The sequence below is a fragment of the Schistocerca cancellata genome, chromosome 2 (genome assembly GCF_023864275.1).
Source record: "Schistocerca cancellata isolate TAMUIC-IGC-003103 chromosome 2, iqSchCanc2.1, whole genome shotgun sequence".
In the NCBI taxonomy this organism is placed as follows: Eukaryota; Metazoa; Arthropoda; class Insecta; order Orthoptera; family Acrididae; genus Schistocerca; species Schistocerca cancellata.
In genome coordinates, this window is record NC_064627.1 from 1,072,818,042 (window position 1) to 1,072,830,552 (window position 12,511).

Sequence of the window (12,511 nt, forward strand, 5' to 3'; positions counted from 1 at the left end):
AAACTGAAACGGCAAATTATATTTCTATCTGCGAGGCATCTGGAAATCTATTCATGTGTGTGCAATGCCCCCACCTACAAAAACTCGCACGGTCAAAAAAACCTGACAAAAATTGAGATTAAACAAGTGAAAACAGGAGGAGGAGGACGATAACAGTTAATTATGTTCCCTAGGTCACAACAGAAAACCACAGAACACACACATTCTAGAAAGATTACTATCCTATTCTGGTTATGAGTGAGATTTCAATAGTAATTATCCATGTCACAGCCACTACCACATCATTATATTTGATCTGAGCAGCGACTGTAAGGGTAAAGGAAGCTCAATAATTATGTTTTTGTACTGTGCATTTCACATTAAGGGGCAGAGTGTGATACACAAGAAATAACTCAACTTAGTTTCACAGTATTTCAATTCAATTAGAGTATAAATTTTTTTTAGTATGTTACTTATGACCCTTACAAGTGTATTTTCTGAAAAGAACAAGGAACTTATCTCTATGACAAGTGAACTGGCCTTAATTTGTGGATTATATAGCAGTAATGTCAATGATACACTGTCCGTGAAATGTAAATATACATACCTACATATAAAATAGAGAGCAACGAATTAAATGACTGAGGTTATGTAATGTTCACATAACTTTTATAGTAAAATCTCTCTGAAAATTATTCACGCTTTTACAGTCAAAGAAACAGTTAATCGTAAGCCATTTTTTAAAGTTTAGTTAATCACAAGCCATTTTTTAAAGTTTCTAGACTCAGGCACAAACATACCAAGCTCAAACCCAACAGCAAAAACACCTCTTAGAAGCTGGTAAAAGAATGCAAACAGTGTGATTTTCAAAAGTTAGTTAGCTCTTAGTGACATGTTGCCTTCAACATTGCAACATTCTGCAGGTTTCAAAACACTGTCGCATCTTTTCAAATCATTTACAAACATGTTTGATGACACAAGAAATGGTGTTCAATAAATTACAAACTAGGGCTTAACACAGATTTATTTTCCTCGGTGGCTTTGTTTTTCAATAACATTGAGACAAATAATTTCAACTTTCTTTGCCTGATACCTTGGACATAAGTAATTTTACTTTGCATGATTACAATATTGCCTCCTGACATGCCACATATATTCCCTATCACATAACAAAGAGCGACTGAGCTAGGGGGCTACAGAACACACTTTTTTTTTTCCTCAGAATGGATAAAAGAATATTTGAACACTCAGAATTTGCATAGTATGAAGAAAAAAGTACAGCTGCCTTAGCAATTTACTAGCCATTATTCTGTTAGAGATGGTATGCCATTGCCTCCCTTCAACCTCCAATCTGACGTATCCAACTGTAGGGGAGGACCTACAGTTTAATATAAACTCTGAACAACGATGCAACTCGGCATTTTTCATTTTAATAGATATTGGAAGAGGTGAGAGTAGTGGTAAGTGACAGATACGTCCTAGAACCAACTTAGGATCAAATTCAATACCTCTGGATCATCTGTCACTTTATCATTGAAACAAACTGTATTGTGCAAAGCTATTGAAAACCTTATGATGCTTTGGAAACTTCATGGATAAAAGATAAGTATCTACAGAGTTAAAAATGGATCTATACTTTACATCAACCAAAACAGTTAAATGAAAACTGATATCTTTGGCAATAAAAAACAAAGATCCTGGATGTGTTCATTTTCTTGCAATCCATATCAAAGAACATTTTCCTCCAACTCAAAAAAATGTGGTACACAACTGATGCACACATGTAAATCAAATCCTCAACACTGCAGAATGAGATTGGAAAGAGGAGAAACAACAACAAATATATATTTGCTTAAACATGAAATTGTACAAAGAAAAAGATGATATTTTAAGAGAAAGGACAAGAATTTTGGAAATGTAGATGAATGTGATCCTAGACAACAAGAACGTGTTAAGATCTACTGGACAATATGAACAGTTTGAGATATTAAAACCATTTATCTCAGCTCTTGTCCTAGAAGATACACTTTTGGCTTCCAAAACAACATTTTATTAACTGCCAATAAAGTAGTAATAATTCAGATATCTTGAAGACTATAATAAAGAAAAGATAAAGCTGTCCTGAAGTCAAAGACTTGTTTGAATACAACAATGCTTTCTTAGGCATAGTCCTGTTGAAGATTGTACACTCTGGGTTTCCTTTGATTTAAAGAAAGAACTGTCATTCAGCACAAACTCTGAAGCATGAAGAAACTTAGACATTTTTTAACATTAGCAAATCACTGAAACAGAAGCCAACAGATGAGCAGGATAAACTGATAGTATTGTAATTCTACCCTTCACCACAATTTGAAGTAGCCTGCTACAAATTGAGAGGTGGAGATTTAGGTAACGATGTCAGCCTTGCCCCCCCCCCCCCCCCTGCTCCTCCCTCCCAATCTCTCTCTCTCTCTCTCTCTCTCTCTCACACACACACACACACACACACACACACACAGAGAGAGAACTGTAATTACAACATAGCAATTGTGTGCAATCTTTTACGTGAAAATGACTAGCACAAAGAAACTGCCATGACAGCCTAATATGCATGGTCCATGATCTGTGCTTAAACAATGCACTGCCACTTCAAGCTTATGTAATGTACTATCCTCCAAAATAAATTACATAGCGCAATGCTAACAAGGAAAAAACATTATCCAATAATTCAAAATAAATCTATTTTGGTTTTAAACACAATTAGTAATGCAGTACAGTAATTGGTTTATTTTGAACAAAGGGTTACTGGATCTGATACAATGTGAAACTTAATATGCTGTGTTCTTTCAACTGGCTGAATCTCACTCTGTAACAACTCTCCTAGCCCTCAATTATATGTGTAAAAAACACCACTGATAAAGATTTGTGTATATATTTCAATAAAAATAATTTACAAAAGTGGAAACTATATAAGCATGTACAATTCATACTTGAAAATTATACACTCCATGTAGGCCACTATGTACAGGACATGCCTCAAAAATTCTATAAATAAAATTTTTAGAACATTGGAGTACCTAGCCTTTCCCCATAACACTAAAATGAAATCAGTAAGTTTCCATTGTATTTATATTTGAAATTTTTCAAGACAAAATAACAAGTAGTTCTGCAGTGATTTAAATAACATACAGGAATACACAACATAAACATAGACACACAGGTTAACATGAAGCTATGGGACATGCCAGACGATATAATCAACAACAAGGTCCTCACATGTCTGATTTAAACAGATATTACTGAACACACATTGCTGTTTGTCAATCATTTATGTAAAGGATTTACCTTTTTGTCTGCTTCAGTGGGGTGACAGAAAGTAAAGAATTTTGAGACACAATCACTTTGCATCACAAACAGGTACAGTTTAAGATAATAGGTGCTGAGTGTGGTGTGTCTGTTGCACAAAAGCAACTATTAACCATTATTCAAAATTAAAAGTAAAGTAAAAAGTGTCCGAGCAGTGTTATTCAATTTTTGCAAATAAAATATCAATAAATACTTTAAGTAGATGAAATAAGGAAAGAAACAGGATTTAGCTTTACAAAGAACCTTATGGAATGCAGTGTCATGAGGAGCAAACTCAATGACTTATTTAGAAGAAAACATAGAGCAAATTTTCACTGTGATGGATCCAAGGTAGCATAACGCATCGTAAAACACATAAATGTTATACTTCGTCTTTTTTGCAACAGTAGTAGTTTGCTTACAAACATCGGATTGATTTATATATCCCTGCCACCTGCCACTCAACTGTATTATCTGATGACTGAGACATATACTGTTCAATACCATACTTATGACTCTGTTTATTCAACAATATCAACATTCTACGTGGTATGGCATAAAACAAAACTTCTATGCATTAAGTGATCACACAAGATAAACAAAATAAAGTATTAAAATGTACGACTAGGGTAGCAACTATGTATTCTGGACAGATCTTTGCTTTGGCAAATTCACTGTACAAGTATCTACCACTTAGATGTCTGTCGATTCCTGCCGTAGTACAATGAACGTACGAAGTAGGATTACACGGTGCTAAAAAATAAACACATTTTCACCAAATCCAATTTAATTCTTATATATATATATATATTATATATCTGTTTATTATTCTGGACTTGGCAGTTAACTATACACATCTGTGTTAACACTATCTGTAAAACAATGAAATATTCATAAAATAACAGGAAGTTACACTCCCTATCATAATATTCAAAAAGGGCTGTAAGCCCACTGTGATGTACAAAAAGATGTACTCCATAACATACCTGGTAATTACCGTTTAGTTGGGATAATGTCCATATTCAACAATTATTTGCAGTAAGTTTTAATTTATAAATCATAGTGATCCCCCTCTCACACTGTTCAATCATTCTGAGCTCGGTATAAAATCATAAACCTGTACCACACACATAAAAGCTGTGTATATGATTTATCAAAAACAGTACAACAGTAACTCTGCAGCACAAGTGATCACTATCCGTAAGCAACATATGCAAAAGTTAATAGAAGGTGCTAAATATTAGTATATACAGCTAAGAAAAGTACAATGGTCTCAGGAGTACTGTCCTCACCCAGCATATTCCCTTTAAGGCTAGAAAATTTGTGCTTCGATTTTTTCAGCGGTGATGCTGCAGCAGCATAGCACCTGTTTCTGCTGCAGTTGGTAAAACCACTGTTGCAACCATGGTAGCAGCAGGGGCATTGACTTGCTGAGCCTCATGGTCTGTTTGGTGCTGTTGGTGTTCCTGTTCTATCTGCTGAGGCTGTTGCTGCTGCTGCTGCTGCTGCTGTTGTTGTTGTTGCTGCTGCTGCTGCTGCTGCTGCTGCTGCTGCAATGGTTGTTGCTGCTGTGGCTGTGCCTGCTGTTGCTGCTGCTGTTGTTGTTGCTGCTGCTGCTGCTGCTGCTGTTGGTGTTGCTGCTGCTGCTGCTGTTGCTGTAGCAGTTGCTGTTGGTTGTTAAGTTCCTCTTTCACGCGTTTTGTAAGATGGCTGCGTGCATGTTTTCGTAAATGATCTTTCCTGTAGAAACCTTTACCACACTCTGGGCAAAGTTCTGTCTTTTCTCCTGAATGTATAACGAAATGAAGATTTAGATGCTCTTTACGTTTGAAGCCTTTAAGGCAAACAGAACAAACAAATGGACGATCTGGATTATGACCCAACTTGTGCCTCTCCAAATGTTCCTTCCGTTTTAAACCTGCACCACAAATATCGCAAATGAACCTCCGTTCTATCTTGTGCCCGACAAGATGCTGTTCTAACAGCTCTTTTTCGGGATATGCCATATGACACTCGGGGCAACAAAATAATGTCGTGCCGTCCAACGCAGTTGCAATGTGCACTTGACCTGGCCTGGGCCGCCGGGGTTTTGGAGGTTTTTTCTTATACTTTTTCTTTTTCTTTGTTTTTGTGTTTGTTGCAGGGGCAGATGGCTCCTCAACTGCTGCACCGTTCGCTACTTCGACAATCTCAGGGTTTGAAAGGGGGGATGATTCGATGGCTGCTTCCCGTTTTATCGTTTCGGCAGAAAATTTCAAGAAGTGGTGCAAACTTAGTGGAAGTGTCGATGCTGGGATACGTGACAAGTAGTCTGCCACTGTTGAACCTGGGGTTGCAATACTCTGCCATGCAGCTGGCATGGCAGCAACTGTAGCATGCTGAGCCCCATTTCCATTAAAGTCATCCTGAGAATCTTTATCATTTTCCGATTTAACAATAGCCAGTTGCAAAGTTTCCTTGCCTGGTTCCCCCTGTATCTTTTCAATTTCCATTGTGGCTATACCGTCACGCAAAATTAATTCTTGTGGAAGATGTGCTACAACGGCTACAGGGAAGGCCTGCTGGTGCTCCTCTGGCTTATCATCTGTTGCAACAGCAATTGTGTGTGTTTGGATCTGCTGGTGATGATGCTGTTGCTGTTCCTGAGGATGCTGCTGTGGCTGCTGATGTTGATGTTGCTGCTGTTGGTGATGCTGTTGTTGTTGTTGCTGCTGCTGCTGCTGCTGCTGTTGTTGCTGTTGCTGTTGTTGTTGTTGCTGCTGCTGCTGCTGCTGCTGCGACTGCTGCTGCTGTTCCTGTTGAGGTGTTTGTTGTTGCTGTTGCTGCTGCAACGAAACCTGTGCTTGGGAGCTGTTATTGGAGGCATCTGATTCACTCTGTGGCTGAGCCGGTTGTGGTGTTACCTGAATGTGAGGATGCTGCACTTGCAACTGAACAATTTCACCACCTTGCTGTTGACCACATAATGTTAAAATCCCTTGTGAGAAAAGAGGAGATATATACTTGGGGCCCACATTACTAGCAGCACCATTAGCACCTAGCGTTGCGTTCGGGTTAACTACTTGAATGTGAACTGCTTGCTGTGGCTGTCCAGGTTCACCAGGCTTTCCAGCAATGCTGATAGGAAGGGTTATCAGTGCTTGCTGCGCCTGTGGATGCTGGCTGTTTATGGCACCTTGGGTTGTCAACGTAAAACCATTTGGATCAACAGGGCGCAAATAATGCACTGCACCATCACCACCACTAAAAACACCCAGAACTTGGCCACCAGCAGCAACATTGTGAGCAAGCTTTGCAGTGGCAACTTGATGAACAGTAGCTGTAGGAACTGATCCAGTGAACGGACTTCCAAATGGTGTGAAGTTCATTTTAGCTCTGTCAAAAAACTGTAAAATTACAGAACCTGCAAATAAGATAATGCACAGGATTAGAACACAAAATATACAAGAATTTTACTATTTTCTACAGAATTTTCCACTGTTGCTTTTTGCCCCCCCCCCCTCAAACACACACACACACACACACACACACACACACACACACCACACACACACACAAAATTGTTGTGGAGAAACAACATACGCATTAAAAGTTTTTTTCCTGAATATGTAACAATTATTATTTACAAATGAAATTAGTTAAAAGTGATTGAAAAAAATCTTGTTCACCACGGCATCCACAAGGTAATTGCTTCCTGTTCTTTCAAAAGTATTCTGTCCCAAGCTAAACATGGAAATCTTAACAACAGTGCTCAAACCAATTAGGAGACCGATACAGATATCTGATACATTTTGGATGGAATGATACATAAATTAAGAGAAAGGCAACCCCTCACCCATAGGCGACTTTTATGTGGTGCATACACATGCCTAACAGAAAACGGTGTTCCCCAGCTTTTGAGCTCTGGTTCTCCTTCTAGTAGAAAGTACACACATTGAGACATACACCTATGCAGATGCCCAACACACTATGACAACACAATTCCCACCTATGTCGTTTGGAGGAACTTGTGCTGTCAGAGAGTAACCAAATGGTGCATGTAATGTAGCAGCAGTTAAAGCAATTCGTGTTGTGGTGGGCAGCATGTTTGGCAACTGGATGGTCAAATATGGATTTGGTCACACTTTGGTGGTGGAAATTTATGCAAGGAAACAGTACCTGCAGAATAGCGCATATACGTGGCTGCTTCCACATATGGCCCAATTTTTTTGGGTTTGGTCTTGGTTTGTTGGTGGTCATTTGCACAATTAGATAGTAATTGCAACATAGCTGATATATAACAGGGTGCTTTCACATGTGGTACTGCCTTTTATAGGATAGCAAATACCTGAGACTGGAATGTGGTAGGAGGTGATGGGTGGGTGTATGGGGCAGGTCTTGCACCTGGGTCGTCCACAAAGGAATGACTAATGGCGTGCAGGACTGGAGTAGGGTTAGGTAAGGATATTCTGTATGTTGGGTGAGTGGCTGAGCACTACCTTGGGTGATGTGGTTACTATTTTGCCTGGGATATCCCTTAACTCAGAGAACGATGAGAGATAGTCAAAGCCCTGGTGATGGTTGTACATGAACTTTTCAATGTCAGGGTGATACTGGGTGATAACAGGAGTGATGGTTGGTGGCTGATTAACATGTTTACTCATGAGAGAGGAGGATATGGCAGGGGAGATATGTTTATGGATGAGCAGGGTAAGACATTGTCTGTCAATAAAGGCTCTGGTAAGATTATCAGTATATTTCAAAAACTCCTGCTTTTCACTGCAGATACATTCACAGGTGGTGAGGTTGTAAGGAAGAGTCGTCTTTCTGACATGGAACAGTTGACAGCTGTCAAAGTTGAGATACTATTGATGGCTAGTGTGGTGTATATGAACAGACATCTTCATGGAGCCTTCTGAGAGGTTGAGATTGTCACCTAGGAAGGTAGCTCATCGAGTTGTCCTTGGCATGTGCCCATAACATGAAAATGTCATCAATTAATCTGAGGCTGACATGGGATTTTAAGTACTGAGTGGATATAAAGGATTTCTCCACATAGCCCATAAATAAGTTGGTGAAGGATGATACCATGTGACTACTCATGGCAGCAACACAGATTTATTTATAGATTTGGCCTACAAAAGTGAAATACTTGTGGGTCCACATCTGCTTTGCAAAGAGGATTTGGAAAGAGGTAATGGCTCTGGTATAAGGAGGAAGCTGGAAAAGATAGTGTTCATGGTCGCAAGGTCATTGGCACCCTCTTAGAACTCCTTTCGTCTTTTTGTGCAGCCACTGAGTCATCTGTCTTTCCCACTCTTGCCTTGTACTACCCTGTTACTCACTCCTTGCTTTGTGTGTCCTTCCCTAACCCCTCCTCACACCCATCAGCTCAGGCAACCGAGCTCAACAATTGATAATCAATAATTAAAGTCACCACAGCCACAATAATGTGCATTTGTGTGTCTGTGTGGTTGTGTGAGTGAATGTGTGTACTTCTTACTACATAAAGAGCCAGAGCTTGAAAGCCAGTGAACTGTTTTCTTTTACATTTGTCTTTGTGTCAAACATCTGTCTGCTATAAGTGTCTGGTTGCCTTTCCCCTATTATAAATAATGTTGAGATGAATGTTGTGACTTGGTCAATTTAAGGGTACACACTGCTTGGTATTGCTACAGGATCAGGAAAAGTCATCTCAACTCGCCTAGATGCGTAGGCCGACGTATTGACATATTAGTAGTGTGACATGCCCAAATCTCCAAAAGTATGGTAGAAGCTAGTCAGTTGCAGGCAGAGGTAGCAAATGACATTTGAGCTTCCAAAGTGTAATTTCACAGGTGATCAGTGAGGAGCTTAGGTCATGGTCAAATAAAGGCCTAACGTAACTTTAACTCCATTGACTTCGATTTGGATAAAAGTCCAGATGCCTGGAAATTAATTATTGCATTCACACAATGGGATATTGGCATATACAACATGAATATCAGCACAGTATCTTCGATAAGCCAGTCCATTTACAGACTGATGTCTCTTGCTCAAGGCCATCACAGGATGTAGCAGACTATTACTCAATTGTAGGAAACAGGACACAGAATATCACAGAAAATGCTCATTTTTATTTTTGTGAAGCTAACTTCTATGCACATAGGCTTCGGTGTGTATCCCATGAATTACATATCATATCATCTTAGTACATAAAAGATGATGGACAGAGGAACATTGTGGGTGGGGATATACTGAATGCAGCCATATATTATTCTTTGAAAAGTCACAGTTTAGTACTGTCATGTGAGGTGTGAGACCAAGGTACTACTGAGCTATGATGTATGCTGGCGGCATGGACCACCAGTCTTAGTTTTATTCGGACAGCTATGCACGGCTCCAGAGAGACCACTTGATGGTTTGATGTTGTCAGGAGATGTCCTTCCAGTGCTATGGTCACAGCAATATCATTTCACTCCCGCTGGAAATGTCAGGGATTCACTTGGAAGACAAACTGCAAGAACATCCCATAACTTTGTACAATATCCACACTTGCCACACACATATGGAGCATGAAATAACCCACACATTTTGCCTAACTTGCACCTAACAACATGCCTAATATTTCAAAGATTTACTAATTGGAGAATTCTGTTTTCTTGAGCAGCACTAAATACATATATTTTAATAACCTGTAACTGGGTTAGGGATTGTCCCTGGTAACAATTATGCAGGCAGGATAAAAACACCATCATGTTGTCCTTTTGTGTCTTTTACAACTTGGTGTGAAGTCTGATCATGTATGAATAGAGGCTTGAATTAACTTTAAATTTGTTGTCTTTGATGTGGATAAAAGTCCAGATGCCTCAAAATCTAAATCATAATTTTCTAAAATTGGCTGGGTGGTGTACATATACCAGAGCTCAAGACTGCTTTTCTGTAGGAGCAGCAAAAATCACTCAGGAAGTCAATGATAATCTACCTGAAGCAGGGTTGGTCATTTGTAATGGCCACATATACAATGTTATGGAACTGCAACGGTTCCTTCTCCATTTTATTGTTATTACACTACTCTACAATTTGTCAATCATAGCTCCAAACATACGGACAAGATTTTATATAGCCTCCAACAGTACATTCTATAACAGTATAAGTTATCCAAAAGTATATCCTTCTATGGATCTACATCTGCACTGCTACAAAGGCACTGCTTATATTCTAATGGCAAAAGCAAACTTCACTAAATGTTATATGACAGTAAAATGTTTTATAAAAGTAAACTAAACAAACATCTCAAACAACTGGTGCAACAACAATGAAAAACAGAACTATAACAGGAGCTAAACAAGTACAGCTCGCTTTGAGCATTAATTAACCTACAATACGCAATCAAGAAATGACTGAACGAATGGTTATCTGAAAGGTATTTTTGCAGCTAGTGGGTATGAAATCTGAACAGGCTATTTTAGTTCTGGAATTAATAAATGAAAAGTGAAGATTGAGGCAATTCAAGAAAGAATAATGTGAAAGTGCACAAAAAGTAACAATCAGAAATATACATACAACAGATTCATTCACAGCACTTGTCAGAGACTACGGCTGGCAGCCTTGCAGTCTGGACAGCCTGAACGATCAGAATCTAATGCCCCAAAAGACATTCCGCTCCTCTGGAAATGTTCTGTCGGTGAAGTCCTGCAATGAGAAGTAATATGTATGAAAAAAACAAGGCACATAATGACATTCCGAAAGCAAATTCATGATGTATCGGAATGAAAACTAAAACCTAAAATAGCTCATAGCTAAGAAGACAACACTGTGGTTCCAGACATATTCAGAAAAATCAGGCAGGGAATAAATAATTAAAAAAATGAAAATATGGCATAAAAAGGGCACTTATAAGGTAACAAAGCTTCAGTTAGCAAAGTAATACACCGAAAAAATTACACCTGCAAAGGTCCCTGCAATTTACTGTCACAAGTTTGAACACAAAATTAATTTATGTGCAAAAAAATCCCCCAACACAATTTCATAACATACACGAAATGAACAGAAAAGCACTAAAATAATTAACAACAATAAACAGCAATTATTTGCTGCTATTAGCTGCAACAGGCAGAAGGCATGCTTTGTTGGTGCTGCACATTTTTCTAGATTTTGACTGAGATAAATTCAAGCTGCAGTGTTCTTCTTTGACATGCCTGAGTAGAAATTGTCACAGAAACACTAAGTAAAAAATCTGTGCAATTCGCACATTTATTTATACGTAAAAGCAGACAACGTAATTTTCCTTTGTATGAGAATGCGAGTGCAAGATTCATGAGCAGATTTGAAATTACAGATTCACATATTTTACCGATTGCAGCAATACCCATTTGTACTGTTAATATAATGTAAAATTTTGAACATTCGGCGAGTGTTGTGATAAACTCCTACTGTTATTGTCAATTTTGGGCTTAAACTTATTTGTACTCTTTTAAAAATTTTAGTAAGGGTAGGGCTAGGTTCATTTAAAACAATCTTCCTCTAATTTCATTGTATAATTACAGGTGAAACAGGTTATTTCTGAGAATTTTCTGATGCTTACAAAACTTTATTATCGTAAGTTACTAGTGCGAGTATTTTTACATAACTTACTTCATGGCAACTCAGCACTGTGATTCACAATTACTGTCAAAGAACAGATCACTCCAAATTTCATTGTATATCAACACAAATAAACACACATTTTTCAGAACTTTCGGAAGTTACCGTTGTTCTGCACATAACCTAATATGCAGTAAATCAGCATGTATGATTTAGTTACTGTAGCAGATATTATAATAAATGTATTTTGTTACATCTAGTTTTCCCTTCAACAAGAGATATTCTCAACATTTATTATAAATCATCTCTATTTTCAAGTTTACTAATAACTATAATAAACCTCAAAAAGTTTTAGGAAATTAGTAATTTTTACCAAAGGTTTTTTTGTTGCCTTAATAGAAATCTTGTTTTGGGTATTTTCTTCAATTCTTTTAGGGAATTACTAAGTTTTTAGCTCAACAGCATAAAAGATAATTAGCAGGCTTAGCTCAAAGTTATTTGTTCACAGTCCTGTAATACACTGCACTAGGCAATATGCAGCCCCAATAGGAACGCTTTCTCGAATACAGGATGAGTCAGTTGATGATTATAAGCAGCTGTAAATCATCCTGTCTACTGTCGAACGATTGGCAGGTGCTGCGAATTGATGTGCTGGCAGAGCGCC

The 12,511-nt window shown here is 38.3% G+C and overlaps 1 protein-coding gene across 1 annotated transcript in view; it reads right to left on the reverse strand.

Moving 5' to 3' along the window:
* Positions 1–2,874: 2,874 nt before the first annotated feature.
* Positions 2,875–12,511, reverse strand: part of LOC126163072 (specificity protein transcription factor 3-like) — a 37,737-nt gene continuing 28,100 nt past the window's right edge. Inside the window, exons 3-5 of the mRNA XM_049919977.1 lie at positions 10,828–10,956; positions 4,951–6,706; positions 2,875–4,815 (exon numbers count right to left, since the gene is read on the reverse strand). Coding sequence (XP_049775934.1) covers positions 4,641–4,815; positions 4,951–6,671 — 1,896 coding nt within the window. The 5' untranslated portion in view covers positions 6,672–6,706; positions 10,828–10,956 and the 3' untranslated portion in view covers positions 2,875–4,640. The remainder of the gene's footprint in view (positions 4,816–4,950; positions 6,707–10,827; positions 10,957–12,511) is intronic.